Source organism: Salvia hispanica, chromosome 3 (genome assembly GCF_029641045.1).
Source record: "Salvia hispanica isolate PSC_SH4W2 chromosome 3, Shi_PSC_v1, whole genome shotgun sequence".
Classification (NCBI taxonomy): Eukaryota; Viridiplantae; Streptophyta; class Magnoliopsida; order Lamiales; family Lamiaceae; genus Salvia; species Salvia hispanica.
In genome coordinates this window covers 1,491,611-1,514,008 of record NC_142694.1, presented here as the reverse complement: position 1 = coordinate 1,514,008, position 22,398 = coordinate 1,491,611, and the positions used below count along the sequence as shown (strand labels likewise).

The 22,398-nt window shown below is 35.5% G+C and overlaps 2 protein-coding genes across 3 annotated transcripts; one reads left to right on the top strand and one right to left on the bottom strand.

Moving 5' to 3' along the window:
- Positions 1-1,921: 1,921 nt before the first annotated feature.
- LOC125208946 (putative late blight resistance protein homolog R1C-3) lies at positions 1,922-6,921 on the top strand. The gene is made up of 4 exons (XM_048108479.2): positions 1,922-2,190; positions 2,291-2,341; positions 3,922-6,598; positions 6,683-6,921. Exon 3 carries the CDS (start codon positions 3,922-3,924, stop codon positions 6,595-6,597), a length of 2,676 nt encoding a protein of 891 aa, XP_047964436.1. The 5' UTR covers positions 1,922-2,190; positions 2,291-2,341; the 3' UTR covers position 6,598; positions 6,683-6,921.
- A 1,629-nt stretch (positions 6,922-8,550) lies between these two features.
- Positions 8,551-16,602, bottom strand: LOC125214119 (putative late blight resistance protein homolog R1A-10). Of its 2 annotated transcripts, none has more exons than XM_048115010.1 (4): positions 16,086-16,602; positions 9,380-11,616; positions 9,278-9,299; positions 8,551-8,898 (listed from the first exon to the last, which is right to left on the bottom strand). In XM_048115010.1, the coding sequence occupies exons 1-2, from the start codon at positions 16,500-16,502 to the stop codon at positions 9,403-9,405; spliced, it is 2,631 nt and encodes an 876-aa protein (XP_047970967.1). In that variant the 5' UTR covers positions 16,503-16,602; the 3' UTR covers positions 8,551-8,898; positions 9,278-9,299; positions 9,380-9,402. The 2 variants fall into 2 exon arrangements, with proteins under 2 accessions (XP_047970967.1, XP_047970968.1); XM_048115011.1 differs by having other exon boundaries at positions 8,551-8,868.
- Positions 16,603-22,398: the final 5,796 nt, after the last annotated feature.

Below are 22,398 nucleotides of genomic sequence, written 5' to 3'. Positions count from 1 at the left end.
TGTTGTTTATAGCTAAAATTATTTTTTTATAAACGGTGGTAATAATTTATATAGGCAACCACTATTTGGATGCTGTAATGAAACTGATACATTACCAACTATGCTATCCCAAACTATACTATGCTAACCCAAAGACTTTACTAGTCTTTAAATAATACTATTCCATAAACTCAACTAGGCAAACCCAAAGACTTTATTGGTCTTTAAATAATACTCCATTTAATAAATTTTAACAAGATAAACTCAAGTTCTCAACTATGATACCCAAAGACTTTAGTCTTTAAATAATACTAGTATTCCATAAACTTTAAGTCTTTAAATAATACTAGTATTCCATAAACTTTAACAAGATAAACTCAACTAAGCTAACCCAAAGACTTTACTGGTCTTTAAATAATAGTATTCCATAAATTTTAACAAAATAAACTAACTAAGCAAACCCAAAGAGTTTACTAGTCTTTAATTAATAGTATTCCCATAATGTGCGTCATTTTGGTTGTTACTTCCTTTGTTCTAAATAAATAATAGGAATATACTTTTTTCTCATTTTATCTTTATTATAAAATGAATCAGTTATATTTTTGAATATTTTTTACTACATTATATCCTAATAATGTAGTTCTATCATCCACTAACATTATTTTAACTATATTTCTAACTTTTGTAGTATAATATCAATTTCACATTAAAGCATATACTCATAACATTATTTTCACAATTTTTACTAACGTTTCCTTATATTTAGCCATTGAGTTGGCATCCCACGTTTCTAAAGTCAACGGTCCCTTGCATTGCGCATCTAATTTACGTTATGTAGTAACAAAGTAAACATTTCAGAACCTGTCTTGGAGTGGAGTATTAAAATTTACACCTACTATAATTACTTTTGTCATTAGTTATTGTTGAAATCCTAAACAATCACATGTCATCATTAATAAACAACGGAGTCACATATTGATTTCTCCATTACATCATTATCAAGTTATATTTGCATATGCTTATCTATTTATCGTTAATTTCATTAGGATAAAAAAAAAAATACTCCACTAACTTTATAGACAACAAATAAGAAGTCTTTAAATTAATTACGTCATTTCTATTTTTTATATAAAAAAAGTAATATTCTATTGTTTAAGTATTTTAACCTATTCTCATGTCAATTATCATAATTTAGCTGGGCCTTACAAAAGTTACTCCATTTTAATATCTACTGAATATATTGGTTGTTCACATGTCACATGCACTGTGTCATAGGATACCTACTGGATGGCTGAACCAATATATTAATATGTTTGATTAGTTCGTAGATCCACGCAATTAACTATATACTGGTAGTATTCAAAGCATCTAATTGGAAAACCGAGTTTTTTTAATTGTATACTAGTATTTGTTTAGGGGCAATTACAAGATGCAATTTAATACTCCCTCCGCCCCGCTTTAGGAGTCCCGGTTGATCAATTTTGGGCGTCCCGCTTTAGGAGTCCCGGTTGAAATAAATTAATAACAAATGTCTACAAAGTATTAAAAGTGGATCCCAACATCCACTACAATATTTATTTATTACACACTTAAACACTTTTTTCTTAAAACATATGCCCGACTCAACTGGGACTCCTAAAGCGGGACGGAGGGAGTACTATTTTTGATGCAGCTTAATTAAAAAATCACACTGAGCCTCGTATTTAGCCATTACATATGGTATCCCACGTTTCTAAGTTCAACGTTCTCTACATATATTGTGCAAGTAGGCTTGCATTATGTAAATAAACATTTCTCAACTTGTCTTTTACAGTAATCACTAATCAGGGCAGGAATCCTTATTAATGTTCTCATTAATTAAATAAAAGGTATTTATATCTGAAACTTTTAAAAAGTTGAATTTTTTTCACGAATTTTAAAATTAATAAATAATATCACGAACTTTATCCTGAATTTATTATTTTCTACCAGTTAAAAAATTCACTAATTTACCAATAAAAAAAAGTGTACACATTCTCTTTCATTTAGTCTTGTTCCTCCCTCCAAAATTTTCCATTATCTCACACTTTCACTTACTCTCTCATCGCGTCTCTCACTCTGTTCTCTCCTGAGTCCGACGGAACCCTCCGCCGCTCCGAACTCTACTCTCAACCTGCGTTCAGCCAGCCGTCGCCGTTCATTCTTACTCCTTAGCCCCTCGCTCTTGAACTGGTAATCAAATTCAATTATTTTAGATTTCTAGGGTTTATGATTGGATTATTAGTGCTTAAATCATAATTTGATTTTAATCTGAGATTATTGGTATTTTCAGTTTGCTCGCTGCTCCAACTTTTGATTTACTCACCGTTTACAATAATAAAAGGCAAGTAACGTGATCTTTACTGTCGTTATTATTCACTCTTTACCTTTGTAATTCTCTTTTCATTCTTGTTTTCTGATTGCCCCTTTTTTGAGTTTGACATAAAAAACAAGGAGCGGGTATCGGTCTGGCTACGTACTCTTCCGTCCCATTCTAAGTGAACCACTTTTTTTTTTTTTATGTCTCATTTTAAATGACACATTCTTAAAATAGAATATCACCATCTCTACTTTTTGCCTCTCTTACTCTATTCTCTTCACTTAACTCACATAATAACATTACATAAAATTTCATGTCGGAATAGAAATTCTCCATTTGGAGTAGGATAGAGTACTTTTGGGTATATATTTAGTGTATTATTTAATTGAAAATTTTATAAGTAATAATTTATTGGAAATGTAAATTTATGTAAATTTTATTGGTATATATTTAATGTATAGGAAATTTAATTGTGTAAATTTTTAATACTTCCATTATCCTTAGAAATTTAACATCTATATCCATTTTTGTACCATGTCGTGAATCATTTTTAGTAATGTTACCCAATTATAGTTCTACTAGCTCATTCTCACTCATAGTTTATTATAATGTTAAATTATTAAAATAAGATCCATATTTCACTAAATTTTTCAACTCACATTCTATTATGTTTCTAAAATCTGTGACGGACAAAATGGTAACAAATTTTTGGGGACGAAGGGAGTAAATACCAACAGATTTAACTATTATTTTATGATTTTAATAGAGTAATTTATATTCTATAGTGTTATTTAATTTTACCAATATATGATGATTAGAAAAATTAAAAACTAAAATAAAGTTTGTTAGGAGAAGAGATTAAGGAAAGACTTGAACTTGAAACCTTTGATCTCAGGCATTATTAATCTCTCTACAGCTTGATTAACTCACACACACAACTATTTTCTTTTTAGTACATCCCTGAAGTCTTTTTTCTCTAACGAGGTGAGACTCATTATTCATTAATAATACTTTAATATTTTTTTTCTTTTTAATTCTCTTATTTTTTTAATAATATATTAAAATTCGTGTGGAACTAAATGTTTATATTTTGTGAGGACGGAAGGATGATAAAAGTTACCCTTGAATTGTTGAATTATTAGTCAAACAAAGTGGGAAAATGGGCAATGAGCAATGATTGTCCCCAACTCCAACACATCGGGTCAGCCACACTTAGGGTTAATCGATTCGTGATTTTAATCAGATAAAAATCTTGAGCTGTAGCATCTAAATTTATTTGGTTAGTCGGGTCAACCCACAATTTCGAGGTTGCACCAACGCCCCTAATTGTAAGTGCGAAAATGTCATTGCAAACATAGTCTATAAATAAATCTAGTATACAGAACCCTTCATTTATTTTTATCCAACTAAACAAACAATACCAATAAAATTCTAATCTAGACCTCTACCAAACTTGCCCTAATAATTAACTATATCAACTGCATTAGTAATATATGCTCACCTTTTAGATTGTAATCTAAAATTGTACATCTTCTATCTATCCTTTAAATTGTTGCAAGTCTTGTTTACCTACTAATAAAAATCACGAATTTGTTTTGTAATAGATGGCTTACACTGTTGTTGGTTCACTCACCCAAACCATACCTCGAATCCTGAGTGAAGATGAACAGTATCCCATTTCTGATGAAGGAAAGCAACTGATCGACTCTCTCAGCAATAAGGTAGCTCCCATGCGGAAGTTCCTCGCGGGTTCTAAAGAGGAAGCTGAAGGTGAAGCCATGAGCTTGGAAACGAGAATGCGGGAGACCGCAAATCGAGCTGAAGATGTTCTGGAGCACTTCATGTACGAGCATCTCAAGGTGGTCAGATCGAAGGCAGTAGTTGAACGTACAGATGCTATTCAGTATGATTTTCGTGAGCTCCAAATTGTTATGGAAGAGATCAACTCCATCGCTCAAGAGGTGGAGCGCATCCAACCGGAGATAATGCAGCACGATGGCCGTCCAACAACACAGCCCGGGGTGATCCCATCGTCAGAGACAAAACCGCCCGTTATTGATAATGCCACGGTTGGTCTGGAGGAGCAAGTCAAGAAAATAAAAGGTCTGCTCTGCGGAGGATCACTTGAACGCCAGGTCATCCCAATCACGGGGATGGGGGGTATTGGGAAGACCACGCTTGCCAGAGCTGTTTATGAGGATCAGGAAGTTGTCAAGAAATTTGATGTTTGGGCCTGGATCGTTGTGTCCCAGAATTATAGAATCGAAAATGTTTTTGAAAAGCTCGCAAGTGCCTTGGAGACACAAGTCGAAAAGGGAGTTGTGAACGATGGTGACACAGTGGAAGAAAAATTACACCGAATCTTGTCGCTGAAGAAGTACCTGATCGTGGTGGATGATCTGTGGAGTGCTAAGGCTTGGGACAGCATAAGGAAGGGATTTGGCAACCAAGACAAGAAGGACGGGAGTCGGATTATGGTTACCACAAGGGATGAGGATGTGGCTGCTCATGCGAGCGGTTCCAAGCAGTCTCACAAGATGGATCTCATGGATGATCCTACGAGTTGGGAACTGCTCAAGCTAAAGGTTTCTCCAAACACGCAACTCAAACCTGATATGGAGATAATCGCAAGGGATGTCGCAAAGGATTGTGGAGGATTGCCTCTTGCCATCGTGCTTATTGCAGGTATCTTGTCCACGGCAGAGAAGAGTCCGGTCTCATGGGGGAAAATTGCAGAAGACGTAAAAAATGCTGTTGAGAGTGATAAAGAGTTCGGGCAGCGTATTGCCTTGAGTTATACTCATTTGCCTTTTCAGTTGAGGCCTTGTTTCTTATACATGGGTGGCTTTCCAGAAGATCATGAGATCCAAATTAGCAAGCTTTTCAAGTTATGGATAGCAGAAGGATTCGTAAAAGATGAAAAAGATGCTGAAGTTCACTTGTACAATCTCGTTAAAAGAAATCTGCCTTTGATCACTGCCTTCAAATCCAGTGGCAATTTCAAAACCTGCACCATACACGATATGGTACGTGAAATGTCCAAATCAAAGGCGATAGATGAGAATTATGAGCGACGGATGAGTATTGGACATCCAGATCTGACGGGCCTTGCTAGAGGTTATGCCTCAACGCTGCGTTCTGTTATATGCTTCCAACCTAATGATAGCTCATTACGCAGTCTGCGAAAGTTTAAATTGCTGAGGGTGTTGGATGTGGTGGATACGGATGCCTACTCCCTCCCTACTTCAGTGTTCGACCTCTTTCACTTGAGGTACCTTGCTTTCGGATGTCCAATGGAGGTTCCATCTGCAATATCTAGACTTCAGAATCTTCGCTCTTTGATTATCCATCCTAGCAAGAGATCAAAGAAATACTCAACGGATGAGGTGTGTCTACCAGTAGAGATCTGGATGATGCCACTTTTGACGCATCTTGTCTCCTTTTTCGATCTTTTTCCAAATCCAGAAGGAGCAGCTTCTGCGCTCAAGAACCTGCTTTCTCTGTCTGTGGTGAAGAAGCTGATATGCACAGAAGAGATGATGAAACTGATTTGTAATGTGAAAAAGCTGTCAGTCACTTATTTTGGACACATGTATAAAGAAGACTACAAGCTCAACAATCTTGTTCTCCTGACTCAACTTGAGAACCTGACGCTTGCTGTGAAGAAAGGTTCTCCTTTTCAGTTAAAAGCTAAGCCTGTTTTCCCAGAGACGCTGAAAGAGTTAACCTTGAGTGGTTGGCGATTTCCGTGGAAAGATATGAAATCCATTGCAGCTTTGCCCCATCTTCAAGTGCTCAAATTGAGAGATCATGCCTTTGAAGGCAGTACATGGGACACTATTGGAGATAATAGTGAAGAGTGTGATGAAGAGGGGAACGCCATTGAAGATATTGATGAGGAGTGCGAGGATGATTTGAACACCGCTGAAGATACTAATGAAGAGTGCTACACCTTTGAAGATATGATGAATGAAGAGAATCGAAATGAGGATTATAAAGAAACTGAAAATAAACTGTTTCTTGAACTCAAATACTTGCTTATTGAGGAATCTGATTTGGAGAATTGGGTTACTAAAAAAGAGCACTTCCCAGCACTGGAGCGCCTAGTGCTCAAAGATTGTGGTAAGCTTAAAGAGATTCCGAATGACATTGGAGACATACCAAGACTTAAATTGATTGAGATTGATCGTTTCAACGAATCTCTTCTCAATTGTGTCTATGAGATCCAGAAGCACCAAAAGAAAAATTTGGGCAAAAACATTATAGTTAAAAAATTATAAGGTTAGCCAATTTCATTTAGATCTACTTTGATTAGGCAGCTCGTATCATATGATGTTTGTCTTGTTAATATGTTCTATCTTTCAGGGGTATTAGCAAGAGAAGTGAGATGAGTTGGATTTGATGATATTCCGCCTTCCAAAGCAAGGTTTCATAATTCATAAAGACAAGGTTGCAAGGGTTCTGGAAACTTATACATCTTGGGAAACACTACCCTTATTTTATTTACAAAACTTCATTTTTATCATCTGTTTTGAACCCTTCTTATTTAGTGTATTGTTTTTCTGTTTTATTTATATTGATGCATTTACTTATATGGACTCTCATTTGCACTTAATCTTATTGAGTACTCTCTCCGTCCCAGATAATTCGTCTCAGTTTTCCGTTTCGGTCCGTCTCACATAATTTGTCCCATTTCATTTTTACCATTTTTGGTAGTGGACCTCATTTCTACTAACTCATTTCTTCTAACATTTTATTATAAAACTAATATATAAAGGTAAGACCCACATTCCACTAACTTTTTCAACCCACTTTTCATTACAATTCTTAAAACCCGTGCCTGGTCAAAGTGATCCGAATTATCCGAGACGGAGAGAGTATATTTTTATTACTTTTTATTTAGAGTGGACTATAAAAATGGTCTCTGGACTATGGGTTTATCTCGCCCATAGTCCCTGGACTTTAAAAATATTATCAGACATTCCTAGACTAAGGGATTATCTTGAAAATGGTCCATTTTCATTGTTTTCTGTCGAAAATACCCTGCCGCAGGGGAAGAACAAGGATGCCCGGGCGTAGCTCGCTCGTCTACCAATACGACTGCTGGTATAACTCCAGCCCAATACAAATAAATTTACTAGCCCACGACCAACCAAAATTGAAGAAGCCCAAGTCCTATTTAATTAAAAAGATAACACCCACTCAACAAATAAAGAAAATATTTATATAAAAAAAAAACATGATTATACCGTCGTTCAGCTGTCCGTACAGCCACCGTCAGTCGTCCGTCCGCTAGCAGACGAGCAGACTCAGCCCCTGCCAGAGTGCAGTCGCCGCTGCTCGCCAAGGTCGGCTCATTATATTTTATTTAGTTTGTTTAGCCAAATCCACAAGATTGGCCTTCTATTATCCTCCCTTGTCCCTTGTCCAATTTTTCAATTTCTGTATGTCCCACGAAATTTGTGCCATTTTATTTTTTACTATTTTTTGGTACTAATAACTTATTTTTACTCATATTTTATTATAAAACTAATATATAGAAATATGACTCATATTTTACTAACTTTTTCAATTTATTTTTCTTAAAACCCATGTTGGACAAAATGGAACAATATTTGAGGGACTGGGGGAGTATTTTATTTATCGTGCCTAATACGAAATTGAATGCAATAAATAATTCTCAAGAAATGAGATTTTAAATCCATCAAGTCCTAATTATTCAATACGTCATGGAGTAACTTATAGTCAACTCTAAATCAAATTTGGTCACAAGAATATCAAATAACGGTTTCATGGATATCTCTTGACCGTCGATCTTCAAGATGATAGAGTTGGGATGATGGATCGCCATTACCCTCTTCTCTTTTTCCTTCCTTGGAATTTTTTTCCTATTTTCGTCTGTGAAAGGAGCAAAAGGGACAGCGGGGGGCATTTTTATCTTGTCTCTATCATGCAGAATATGTGAAAAGAGTGAAAATGGATGAAAATGAAAATATTCCTCTACAACATTTTAGCTGGATTTCCATAGATTTTCCTTCGAAAATATTCCAACTAAGTTTCGTCAGTATTTTTGCCGGTTTACAACTAAGTTTCTTTAAATGTTTTCCATAAAAGAAAGCAACTACTAACACAGCCAAAACAAACAACTTTTGCATAATCTAGAGGCATGCAAAACTTTTTTGTCACCAAGACATGAAGCAAAACAGAACATTAATCAAGACAATACACATAGCTCAAACAGAAACAGCAGCAGTCCTGACTCCATATCAGATCCAAATTGTCCAGAATGTGCTCAATGAACACATACAAATTAAGATGTAACGATAAATGGTCTAATCTAAGACGATGAACGAATCAAGATCCGAATAATCATTCAATACAACAACACAATGTTTTGCAACTTAACGTACGAACTGAATCAAGTGCAGCATTTATTCCAATCCAAGCAAACATGCTCGATTATTTGAAGAAGGGGAAACATTTGAAGATAACAATGTGAAGAACATATTGATGCGCAGCAGTTATTCAAGTCAGCCATCTTGCGCAAGCCCCTGCTAATTAGTGCAAACTATCAACCAGTACTGAAACCAAAGAAAAGCAAAGTTTACTAAGCCGAAGAAATAAAATAAGTACTCCCTCCGTTCCATAGTAGTGGAGGCATTTCTTTTCGGCACGGAGATTAAGAAAAAGTTGTGTTAGGTGAGTTAAGTAATGAAGAATAAAGTAGGAAATGAAAAAGGTAGAGAGATGTAGAGAGAATAAAGTAAGAGAGAGTAAAGTAGGTGTGGAAAAATGTGTTGACTTTTACCAAAAAAGGGAATGACTCTACTACTATGGAACGTACCAAAATGGCAAAATGACTCTACTACTATGGAACGGAGGGAGTAGTAATTAAATCAGGTACATCGCTAGAGTATTTATGCAATCCATATACACAGATAAAATTTAGCAAGACCATACCTCATAAGAAGCTTGAAATGTGCTGCAAAAGACCAGTAAAAGTAATTAAGAATTGACACAAAATTATTAAATGATTATGTAAGAATTTGAATGATAAATTACCTGGCAAGATACATAAAACTTGATCATTCATTGCGAGGAGGAGGAAAGATGGAAAGTGTGACTTCAGAGCCTCCAGCCTCGGTCTTCAGCTTTTTAATCTCTATGGCAGATTTAACTGCAAGGAAGCAAGTATGCAGCTCCAACATTTGGAGCGTCGGTATGTCAGCAAAGTCAACTGGAACTTCACAAAGCTTCTCGCAGTTCTTGAGCACAAGGCTTCTAAGCTTGGGGTAGTGACGGGATGAAGCCTCCCAGAAAGCTAAATCTGTTTGTTCAATATGCAAAAACTGAAGAGAGCGAAAGCCTCCATCTTTTACCTCCCAGGTGTGCCCGATAAATGCACGTTCCTTCAACTTGAGCACCTTTAGTGTATCAAGCGATCCAAGGGTAGAGATATGGATCCAACTGAGAAAAGTTGAGCACAGTGTGAGACTCGTAAGTCCAGATGGGAAATGATCAGATCCAGGGAGGTAATTCGGTTTCCCAACTTCTAGTTCTCCATCTCCCAGTAGCTTCAGCTTTCTAAGATGTTCCATATTCCTCAAACTATTAAAAGATCCAACCTCTCCTCTGAAAAGAGGCCCTAGTTTCCCGCGGATGCCTAATTTCTTAAGATAGCGAGCCCGCACAGGAAGCTCCTTGGTGCAACTTTCCACCGATATGAAGCTCAGTGTTTGAAGCTCATCTGTGGTATTAGAGCTATTAGTTGGGTTGGGCAACTTAGCAGAGGCTTTTGTCTTGAAATGCCTCAAATGCTTCATCTTCCATATGTCGGCTTCAACTTGCAGGGTTGGAGATGGGGTGTTAATGATAAGTGTTTGTATGTTCCAAAGCTTGTTGAAATAAGAAGGAAGTGTCTCCATCGTGAACGACATGGCAATGTACCTCAAATGTACCAAATTGTAGAACTCTCTGATTACTAGTTCTAATTGCAAGGGTTGAACATCAAAAACTCTGAGCAGCTTGAAGGCTTTAATGAGATTTGTGCTTTCTTGTGGAGGCAAGACATGGTTAGTGTCGGAAAAACAAACAAATGAGCGGATATGACTTGCAGGAAGATTTGATGACATATAGTACTGCCAATTGGAATGAATAGAAAGACGGCGACACTTGTTAGAGCTTGGAGGCACATATACCCCTTCATTGTTGTACTTGATTTCTTGGAGAAAATTTTCAGTTGCAGCTTCTTTCCGGCAGAAATCACCCAAGACATCATGAATCTGGCAAGTTTTAACACTGCCATCTGGTTTAAACTTGACACTTTTGACTAGGTTTCTACTTATAAGATCCTTCAAATACTTCTGTCCAACCTCCTCTAATGAGTTATAGTCCTTTTTAAGTTTTATGAATCCTTCTCCAATCCACATGCGGATCAATTTTGACGCTGAAATCTCATAGTCTTCTGGGAAAAGCCCCAGATAGAGAAAGCAGTGGCGCAAGTGGTGAGGTAAATTCTCATAACTCAGAGATATGAATTTTTGCATGCGATTTGTCTTGTCTTCCCCATCTATGTACGAGCTCACGTGTTCGGACACTTTTTTCCACTCTTCTTTCGTTGTTTCCACATTTGCGTGTAGAGACTTGAAAAGAATGCCGCCGATGACTACTATCGCAAGTGGCAGCCCATCACAATTATTTGCAATTGTTTGTCCGACTTTTACCAGTTGAGGAGGGCATTCCAGCGTGCCGAGTGCCTCCAACCGGAACAGCTCCCAGCTTTCTTCTGGTTCGAAGAAACGCAACGTGCTGAAAGATCTTGGCTTACTAGCAGCCTTTCCCACATCCTCATGACGACTAGTGACCAAGACTTTACCCCTTGGGTTTGTGTGTTTAGGTGGCAGGGCGGGGCGAAGCCTGTTCCAATCATCTTCGCTCCACACGTCATCCATCACGATAAGGAACCTTCCGCTCTGGAGACGATAAGCAATCTCACTAGCTAAATCACTTGGATCTCTGGAGCAAATTTCGTCGTCTAGGGTGGTTAAATGTTTAAGAATGCGGAGAAAGATTTCTTTGTCGGTGAACTGTTCTGAAACAGGAAGCCATATACGAGTGGGGAACTCTAAGGTGATTCTTGGATCATTGAAAATCTTCCATGCAAGAGTCGTCTTGCCAAGTCCAAACATACCAATCAGAGAAATCACATCAAAATAGTCCGTCTCTTGAAGCAGACGGCGTATGAGCTCTTCCGTCACGTCTTCAAAGCCCACCACATCCGACAGTCTTGGCGGGCGAGCCTGTTTGAAAAGTTTGATTTCAGACACGGGTTTGTAGAGATATGAAGAAATTACAAGACTCTATCTCCCTAAAAATGAATCCTTGGCCAAATATGAAATCCCTAGTGCAAGAACCTAAAACCCTATTAAGGATGCGTGCCATTGTGCGTGCACGGTGCTCCGAGTTCTTAACCTCCGAGCAACAACATGTATTTGTTGACAAAAGGAAAAGGATGATGAATAAGAAGAGGAGGAGGAGGTGCAAGAAGAAGAAGAAGAAGAGAGGAGGAGGTGGAAGAAGAAGAGGAAGTGAGGAGGAGGTGCACGAAGAAGAAGAAGAAGAAGAAGAAGAAGAAGAAGAAGATATTATGAAAACTTGAGGTTTGTATGCCTTGTTAAACCAACGAAACGAGGTGATGTGAACACTGGTGCATAACGGTGGGGTGCAAACCACATCCCACATCGGGAAATAAGTTAAGTTGTAGTAGAAGAAGATATTATGAAAACTTGAGGTTTGTATGCCTTGTTAAACCAACGAAACGAGGTGATGTGAACACTGGTGCATAACGGTGGGGTGCAAACCACATCCCACATCGGGAAATAAGTTAAGTTGTAGTTAGCCATAGTGCTACCCCAACTCTATTAGTATGAGGCTTTTTGAAAAGTATTCCAAAAACAAAACATGAGGCCTTTGATAGGCTAGTTTTCGTCACCCGGATTTGATCACTTTTGGCACTTATAAGTTCAATATTTGCATGAGAAGATGCTATTTTGGCAGGGAATTGAGCATATGGTTCGGAGGCATTGTTGAAAGGCATTTGTAGTGGAGTGATGCAAAAAGGAGGCAAAAGTGCAAGAATTTGAAGAAAATCAGAAAAATGGCAAGCTGCCCAAGCTGTCAGCTTGGCCAAGCTGGACCCGACGGGAAAACTGCATGGAGCCACTTGAGCACAATTACAAGATTGCTTCCTTTTGCAACACGTGTCCACCTCCGTCTAAAACATGAAAGAAGGGAAATATCTTTTATTGGATAATGTATTAAAAGTATTCAACTTTCCAAGAACCAAAAACACTTTATCACTCTTTAGTTTAGTTTAGTTTATTCTCTCTCTAGAAAGCTTTTACTCTCTTCCTTAAGAAGGGGGTTTGAACTATTGCAGCCAAGATCTTAATTCACCATGGGTTGAAGTAGTAGTAAATTAGTAGTAGTATTTAATTTCTCTAGTTGCTTGTTGTTAACCTTTGTAGTTCTTTTGCATCTTTCTCACTCTTAGTTGTTGTTGTTGTTCTTGTTTTAAAAGCTTATTTCAAGTAGTAATTTCTCTAAGTGTTTGTGTATTTAATGTGTTTTAAAGTTTAGCTCTTGTTTATTTCCGGTTTTAGCTTGTTGTTTAGTTCTAGTGTTGCTTATGTTCTTGTTTAGTTAAAAATCCTTTCAAGCTTTTAAAATCAGTTTCTCAAGTATTTTCTTAGTTAGTTTATGGTTAAAAAACGTGGAGAAGGAGTTAGAAAAGTCTCAAAAAAATCAGCCATGTGTTGTGTGCTTTCGGCACCTTGTCGGGTGTCATTTTCGTATGATTTTGCATGAGTTTGATGAGCTCGGTTCTTGAGTGTTCTTCCACCATGTTTAAGTGTTCTTAAGCTTTCTTTATCTTCTTTAATGAGTCTTTATGTTTCAGCTTTTAGTTTGGTGTTTTCAATGCATGTTTAGGTAGTTTAATTGTTGATCTTGTGTTTGTCTAGCATATTTTAATTATGTAGCAGCCAAGTAGTCATTCCTCTCACTTAATTTTCGTGGCCTTAGTGTAGATTTAGGAGAGATATCAGCTTTTAGAAGTTAAGTGAAAGGACCATTAGTTGTAGGCTTTTATCCATTGGTTTTACACCTTGGATAATAGGGATTAGGGGACACAAAGTACAACACCTTTTCTCATCTAGTCTCTCTCTCTTTTCACTAATTAGGATCTGATTTAGTACACTCTTTCACCATCTTCACACGCCACTTTAGCCTCCATTTCAGTTTCAGCTTTTAGACCACCTTTTAAGGGTCACAATCCTAGTTTCTAGACTTAGTTTAGTAGCTGACACTTAGTTTATTTTGCTTAGTCTTTTAACTTACTTCCTTTTGCTTCTGAACTTAGGAATGTTTATGCAAGTTTCTGTTTTCATTTCATTTCCGAAATGTTCTTATTTTCGCCGCTGCTAAGTTGCCCAGTTTACCAACTTGCCCAGTCTGATTTCCAGTTTAAATGCTTTCTTTTAATTGCATGTTATTTGCATGTTTAGTTCCCAATCTTAGCTTAAGTGTTATTTACATTTCGTAGTTCAGTTCCCACCCCCAATTTAGAGCGTGGCGGCATCGCCAAAACCTTTCTAAGTGTGGAAATGCATAACGGATGCTACCGTTCCTCGTGGGTTCGACACCCTAACTTACCATATACTAATTAATAGTATTTTGGAAAGTGGGAACTTATAAATCTTGTTGAATAGGAAGGGACACGTGCCTACGACACGCGTGCAAAACCCCGTCCTCTCAGCCTTGTTCCTCACATCTATAGAAATGGAGGTGAGCTTCAAATTTAAGATATTTGCTCTCAATAATACTCACTTCACTAACTTGTAGGCCATTTCCCTGCAATGGGGATTTCGGTTTCTTGCACTAGGAGTTTCATGTCATGACCATGAATGTTGTCCGTGCTGATTAGAACTTTATGCCTTTGTGACGGATACTAGGACGGCCAATAGAAGGTTCCATTGAGCCAGTTTTGAAAGTTAGAGGATTTCTTTGGATCACAAAATTGGAAATAGTTTTCCAATTGGTATAGTTCCAAGGGTTTTAGGGTTCAAGTCCTATTTAGACAATACATCTAAAAGTTTTCAAACTATAATGAGGCTTATTCTCAATAGAGCATGGAATGCAACAATTTTCATGATCAATAACATATTTCATTCTATCATGTATCCATGAGGAAAAATCGTGAAGCTTCTAAGGGCACTCACTGTGGCTCCGCTGCTGCCAGTTCGGCTGCCGGAAATCCAGCCGAAGGTGCGGCGGTTTCACGGTGCCTATGCAGGCGTTGCAGCGACCACGAAATATTTTATAAAAGAAATCGATTTTAACTAATGCTACTGATTCAAATAGCTGTTTATTATCGAATAAACTATATAATGATACATCTGCATAATTCCACATAGTTTGAGAGGGGTTAATTTCATAAATAGTTACCAAACCATGATTCTTTTATCAAATTAGTTATTGAAGTTTAATTTATTTTAAAATGAATATAAAATTGTATACTTTTATAGGAGTATTATTTATAGTTGAATTTAATTTGCTTATTACTTTACTTCACATAACAATTAAAGTACCATATCACTTTTGCTCTTTAAGATAATATAATAAGTAATTCATACATCCTTCTTTATTCCTTAGATTATCCCAAATAATTTGTACTGTGATAAATATGATCACTCTCTTTTTTTAACTTGTTCAATGCTAATTTGAAATTGGCCATTTATGAACAAAATATGTTTATTTATTTTAACTCCAATCAGTTATACACACAAATTTAAAGCACGGAATGAAATAAATAGACTAAAGTAGAATAAAGAAAAAATTATTTGGAAATTTTGAGTTTGACATCAAATATAGGTTCACGAATAAGGGCTTCTAAACAAGATAGGTAGGATTAATATGGAAAATATTATATAGAAATAAAGAATTACATCTATATTAAATTAACTTAAACAGAAAAATTATGTGATATTTTAATTATCGTATATAACAAAATAATTAAGCAAATAAAATCAAATCAATTTGAAATAATTGATAACCATTTAGTAAATTGAACTTGTAATAGTCCATATTAAAATTGAAGGTAACTATCAAAATTAGATAAATCACATTCCTAAAGTTAAAGGAATGTGATCTAACCGCCCCTGATTACTAAGGAAGTAAATCACTCATCACCTCGTTATTACTCCCTCCGTTCCATAGTAGTAGAGTCATTTTGCCATTTTGGTACGTTCCACAGTAGTAGAGTCATTTCCTTTTTTGTTAAAAGTCAACACATTTCTTCTCACCTACTTTATTCTCTCTTACTTTATTCTCTCTACATCTCTCTACCTTTTTCATTTCCTACTTTATTATTTATTTACTTAATTCACCTAACACAACTTTTCTTAATCTCCGTGCCGAAAGGAAATGCCTCCACTACTATGGAACAGAGGGAGTACTAATTTTCTGTAATATAAGTAAAGTAATAAATATTTATATTTTAAACGTTTGTTTTAACACATCTAGAATAAAGAGCAATATAAATCATATTAAATTATAATAAAGTTATATATGTAAATTTATTTTGGTAATAAGATGTAATATCAATTGATAAAATAAGAGATAATGACCTCTTAGAAAAAAGAGACTAGTAACTTAACCTGAATTTTATTTAACATTTATTGAAAACAAATAATTAGAGTAAAAGTAGTACCTGAGGTTTTTCATGTATGCCTTTCTCGTCTTTGTGGACAGAAGTGATAGCTTCCCTCATATCCTGCACCCTTTTTGAGATCGCCTCCACCTTCCGGCCAACGCTGTGTAGAAATTTGGTGCGACCTTTCACGAGTCTCATGAGAGTATTCTGCTGGCTTTCCTCGTTGGCCTTCAAGACGTAGAAATCGATGACATCTTCGACCTCATAAACAACATCGTGAATCTCCTTCCACATAAGTTTTATTTGCTCATCATTTTTCCGCATCTTCGCTGTGTCCTTGAGGAAGGCTTTGAAGACTTCCAGATCCCTTTCAAGATTAGCGATGTTGCCCTTCGCGTGCCTGATTAGATGAGCGTGGTGCTCCACGACCTCCTTGAGGTTGCTAAGAAGGAATTCTACTGCTGCGTCCGCCATCCCTCTCTCTCTCTTACTATTTTCTCTCTCTTTTTATTGCCTGCGATGGGAAGTAGCCATCCCTGGTATCTTCATATAGACATAGTTTCAGGAGGCATTATCTCCCTCTCAACTCGTTTGTGTATTATATATGCTAGTGTCAACGAGCTATTGCACGTAGGTTTGCGTTAAAATGATAACCTCTCTTAAAGTGACACTGTGACACCGCTTATTCAGCAATATTATAAACGTTACACAGCAATATTACAAACACTACACAGCAATCTATAGATTGTTGTATAGTGTGTCGGATATTGCTGGACAAGAAAAATTGCTGGATAAAGACCAACAAATTGCAGACCGTCTTTTTTCAGATTTTTTTTTTTCCCACTTGGCAGCTTATTATTCATCCACGTGTACAAATGATTGTCTAGGAATGGTAGTATGGTGTTATTTTAAGGGATGGTGGCACCCTAACATGCCCCATTGCACGTATTCAAAAGTATTTGAATTTATTATTCATTTGCAGTACATTTTCTTTATTTTTGGACATTTTCATACGGCTGTATTAATCTGATAACATTAAGGAAGTATGTTTGAATTATTTAGTCACAAGTGGTGACACTTGAGTTTAATTAGAATAGTGAAAACGAAATTCATCCTTGATAATTTTCGTCCTTTGAGAACGTGAGAGGGCAGCTGAAATGCCTAATTTTAGGGATCATTCTGATTTGTTTAATAATCAAATTGGATTTTTTCATATTCCCTTCAGTTGACACCTAACTATATATGTAAATTTAGGGATTAAATTAAGTGGATAATTAAGAAATGGGAAAACTTTATCAATTATTAGTTGTTACAAGCAATGTACCGTTTCACATCTCAAATACGTGTAACTATTTTAAAATTTTAATTGGTTCCATGCTCGTTATTCAAATATACAGAAACAATTAAACAAAAATATCCTTGCGCAGGCGTGGAGACATAAATTTAGTTTTAGTACAGTTAAAATTGGATTTATTTTTCCAGGCAATATAAAAGAATTCAATTAATTTTTGTACTAATTATGGTCAGATTATTTTTACAGCTAACTAGTAAGTAAGTAACTTTTATTCTGCCAAATATTTCGTAAGAGCTTACGAACTCGTTAACAACGTCATAACTTATAAGTATAGTCAACTTCTTAATAGTCTATAGATGTACCATATCATATACAAGGGAAAGTAGTTACATGTGAATTTACATTTAAATATGAATTGAGTAAATTGAGATGATACATAATCATGATCTGTACCTATTAATAAGATTAATATATTTAATGTAGTAGTTATGAATTAGTCAGTCGTAATTAATTAAGAGTCCTTTGACTTTGATAATAGTAGTAGTTTGTTTTTTCCAATTTATTTTTTTAGTGAACGTGATAATCCCTGATTATATGGATCACACCGATTTATTATATGCTCAGCCCTAAACCTTGTAAACTTTGTTAAATAAATAAGGATTCTAATCTAGAAATGTATTAATTGAGAATTACATAAATACATCAATTCGGAAACACAATATTGCGTTCATACGTATGATTAGTCTATTACCAAAAGATGCATAGTCGTATAGTATATAATATGGTAAATTAATTGTCATAAAACCACCAATTTTAGTTAGTCACATCTTTAATTTTTAAACTTAGACATTGAAGTATGCTGAAAATTTTCACCGTGTGATAATTAAGAAAAATGTCAAAGTTGAGATATAATTTGAACATTTTTTAAATTGAGGGATTGGCAAAAATTAACCAAATTTGATTGTTTATTTTGACAATTTACCATGTACTATTAATGAATCGTTGTATGCACAATGAGGGCTAAACTTCAAGAGGACGGATAGACTCTACTCAATCCCAATAATGTGTATAATCAGTATGAGACAAAGAGCAATATTTATATACGCCTATTAATTATTCATTATGTATTGGTAATCAGTAGTCAGAGATGCTGGGCTAGTGGGCTGAAACAGATGTATTACCAACTATGCTATCCCAAGACTCTCTAGTCTTTAAATATTATGCATTTTAACAAATGGCATCTAATATTGTAAATATTTCACATGTTAAGACGACTTCCTTCCTAAACTTTGACGTGGGTATCTAGGCAAAAGTAAAAATTAAAAACTTCAACTTGTAAGATATTCTTTCACAACTTGCATTAATCTTATAAACCCATCTACCTCTCGCTATTTAGTGACGGAATAATCCTTCACTAATACAACGAATTTCCATCACCGAACAGAATTAGTGACATATTAGTGTCGGATAGAGCCGTAATTAAAACGTTCTCCTAAACTTTTAGTGACAGATATTTCCGTCACTAAAGTTACTAATCCACCCATTGTCAAAAAACATAGGGCGGCTGTGTTGGTAAGTTCGTACTAGTGACTGAAGCTTTTCCGTCACTTACCGCAAATAGCTACTAAGGGATCGATGGCCCGTCACTAATTTCCTCACTAATTAGCATTTTTTGTAGTGATATTGACAACATACTTATTACGACATTTTTAAATGTTACAAAAGAGTCGTGCGCCAACATGCAAGTGTTTGTCTTAGTTAATTGATCAGTATGAATATGTAAATAGTCAACTCGACTAATACGACATGTGAACAACCATTATATTCAATATAATAACATATAAGATAGGATTTGTGTTAAAATGACAACCCCTTTTAAAGTGACAATGTGACAACACTTATACAGCAATATTACAAACACTACACATCAATTTATAGATTGTTGTATAGTATGTCGGATATTGCTGGACAAGAAAGATTGCTGTATAAAGAGCAACAAATTGCTGGCCGAGTTTTTCGGATTTTTTTTTTGGCCACGTGGCAGCTTATTATTCGTCCACATGTACAAATGATTGGCTAGAAATTGTGGTATGGTGTTATTTTAAGGGGTGATGGCACCCTAACATGCCCTAATAGATAGATACCTAATCAAAATATGTTGTGTGAACAACCATTAAGTAGCGTATAACTAATGAGGTTAATGTAGTGGTTACGAATTAGTAAGTCGTAATTAAGCGTCCTTTGACTTGATCAGAATAGTGGTTCGTTTATCTTTTGCGAACGTGCTAATCCCTGATTTTAGGGGCCATTCTGATTTGTTTAACTTTTATATGGTCAGCTCAGTTACATGTAAATTTTGTCAAATTACTAAATAAATATTGGTTCCCATCTACATGTAATAAATAATGGAGAAAACCTTTTAATAAACATTAAATTTGAGGACATTTCTATCATCATGTGCATCGATATTATATACACTTTACATGGTTAGATACTTTGATTAGATTCATTTTAAAAAAATAAAAACTCTTTCCATTTTCTATAACTAGAAATTCTTTACTTTTGAGGTGAAACCAATTTTCAACTAATTAACACTCTCTTTTTTATTACCATCACTCTCTTAATTTATCAATTTTGCATTAAAACATGTGTTATTATAATATTCTTATATTTAAGAAATGGAGGCAGGGTAATAAATAATGTTAAGTGCATCACAAAAATATATCAGTGCTAAGAGCATCCGCAATAGGTTTTAGGCCAGCCATAGGCCAGCCATAGGCTAGCCATTCTCTCCCCTGCCACGTCAGCAACACCAAAAAAACCACCTGTCACGTCAGATTTAGGCTAGCCATAGGCCAGCCATAGGCCAGCCGCAATAAAAATAATTCAAAATATACTACATTTACGGAATTAAAATTACGATTAAAATACGGAATTAAATTTACGACACATATACGGGAAATATTCGTTAATTTTATTTAAATAAAAAAAGTACATTAACTAAAAATCAAAAAAATTACATAATAAAGAAAAATCCGGGCTTCCACACACGAGTCACCGCCCCACTCTACTCCTCACTAATTTATTAAAAAAATACATTAAAAAATGTTAGTATGCCTTGAATCAATTATAGTTTGCCGCTAGCCGAACGGGGGTCTCGCTGTGTGGAAGCCCGGCCCGACGGTATGACATGTTTCTGTTTTAGTTCTTAATTTTGTATTGGGCCTAGTTGTTGTTGTCCATCGTTAAATGTTGTTCTTGTACCGAAATTTAGAGAGAGAGAAAATCGCGTTAATATAGGTTTTTAAAAAAAAAAAAAAAAAAAACGAAAATCGGCGCTGGCCGATCGCTGGCCGATCGGGCTGCCACAATAGCGGCTAGCCGATCGGCTAGCGCATCGGCCAGCGCACAACAATCGGCCAGCCCACGCCGATCGGCTAGCCGATTTGCCGCTCGCCTGCTGCAATGGTTCGGCTAGCCGACCGGCTAGCGCGGCGAATCGGCTAGCCGGTGGGCTAGCCGCTATTGGAGATGCTCTAAACTTCAATGGGAGTTTCTACTCCCTAGTTATACTACTTAGTGAAATACGAGGTGCAATTAATAATTTAATACTATCTTAAAGTTCTTCAAATTAACATAAAATTAATTTAATTTTGATGTACATCTTATTTTTTTAAATTTGTAAATTTCATTTTATGGAGTGACTTCAAACTGTATATCATCGAATTTTGAAAAAGAGAAACGGGCTTGACTGAAAAGTTAATTCATACTTTTGATGGTTGAATTCACCGCCCAAATAAAATTTTGGATGAGCCACCCACGACCCACTGAATATGAATGCGATTGGGCTATTTTTTCGTAAAACAATTTCCTCTTTTGTGCCCCACTAATACAGACCCAAATTTATACTTAATTCTTTCGATTATTTGAAGCTTTAGCCAAACACCCCACTTGTTATGAGTCATAACTCATAATTATATTTGTTCACTCTTTATATCATATTTATATCTTGTTCATATATAGTTTTATCGGGGAGTGTTATATTGCTGACTCAGAACTTAATTGCTAACTACAATTAAATAATAGCCATTAGATATTTAAATTAAGGGCTTAGATCATTAATTCCTAAATGTCAATATGATCAACGAAAAATGTCAATAAGGCCATAGGATTAATTCCAAAAAATATCAATAGGGGTATTAATGTCAATTAACTACATGTTTAATTATAACTAACTTTTAAAAAAAATCCCAAAACTTTAAATTCATATAACATAGGAGTGTTATATTGCTAACTCATAACTTAATTGCTAACTACAACAAAATAATAGCTACTCCCTCCGTCCCGCTTTAGGAGTCCCGGTTGAGTCGGGCACATATTTTAAGAAAAAAGTGTTAGAGTGTGTAATAAATAAATATTGTAGTGGATGTTGGGACCCACTTTTAATTGAGTGTCCAATAAATAAATGTTATAGTGGATGTTGGGACCCACTTTTAACACTTTTAACACTTTGTAGGCATTTTTTATTAATTTATCTCAACCGTGACTCCTAAAGCAGGACGCCCAAAATTGACCAACCGGGACTCCTAAAGCGGGACGGAGGGAGTATTAGATATTCAAATTAAGGGCTTAGATCATTAATCCCTAAATGTTAATACGATCAAAGAAAAACGTCAATAAGGTCATATGATTAATTCAAAAAAATATCAATAGGGGTATTAATGTCAATTAACTACATGTTTAGTTATTACTAATTTTTAAAAGAAATCTCAAAACTTTAAATTCATATAATATATATCAAATCAAAGATAATTTCATAAGGATTCCAACGATATCATACATGCATATATTCCGACATCAAAATTTGAAAAAAAATTCAAATTTTTTTAATTTTTTCGTACAAGCAGAAATGTCAACATACTATATAAAATATGTCAATATAATACATGTAGAATATCAATATAAGCAATGGGTTAACATTGTTAAAGCATTGTGTTGACATTCTCAAAGCATTGAGTTGATATTTTCGGAACACTATATTGACATTTTCATCCAAAACCATAATTTGAAGTTTTT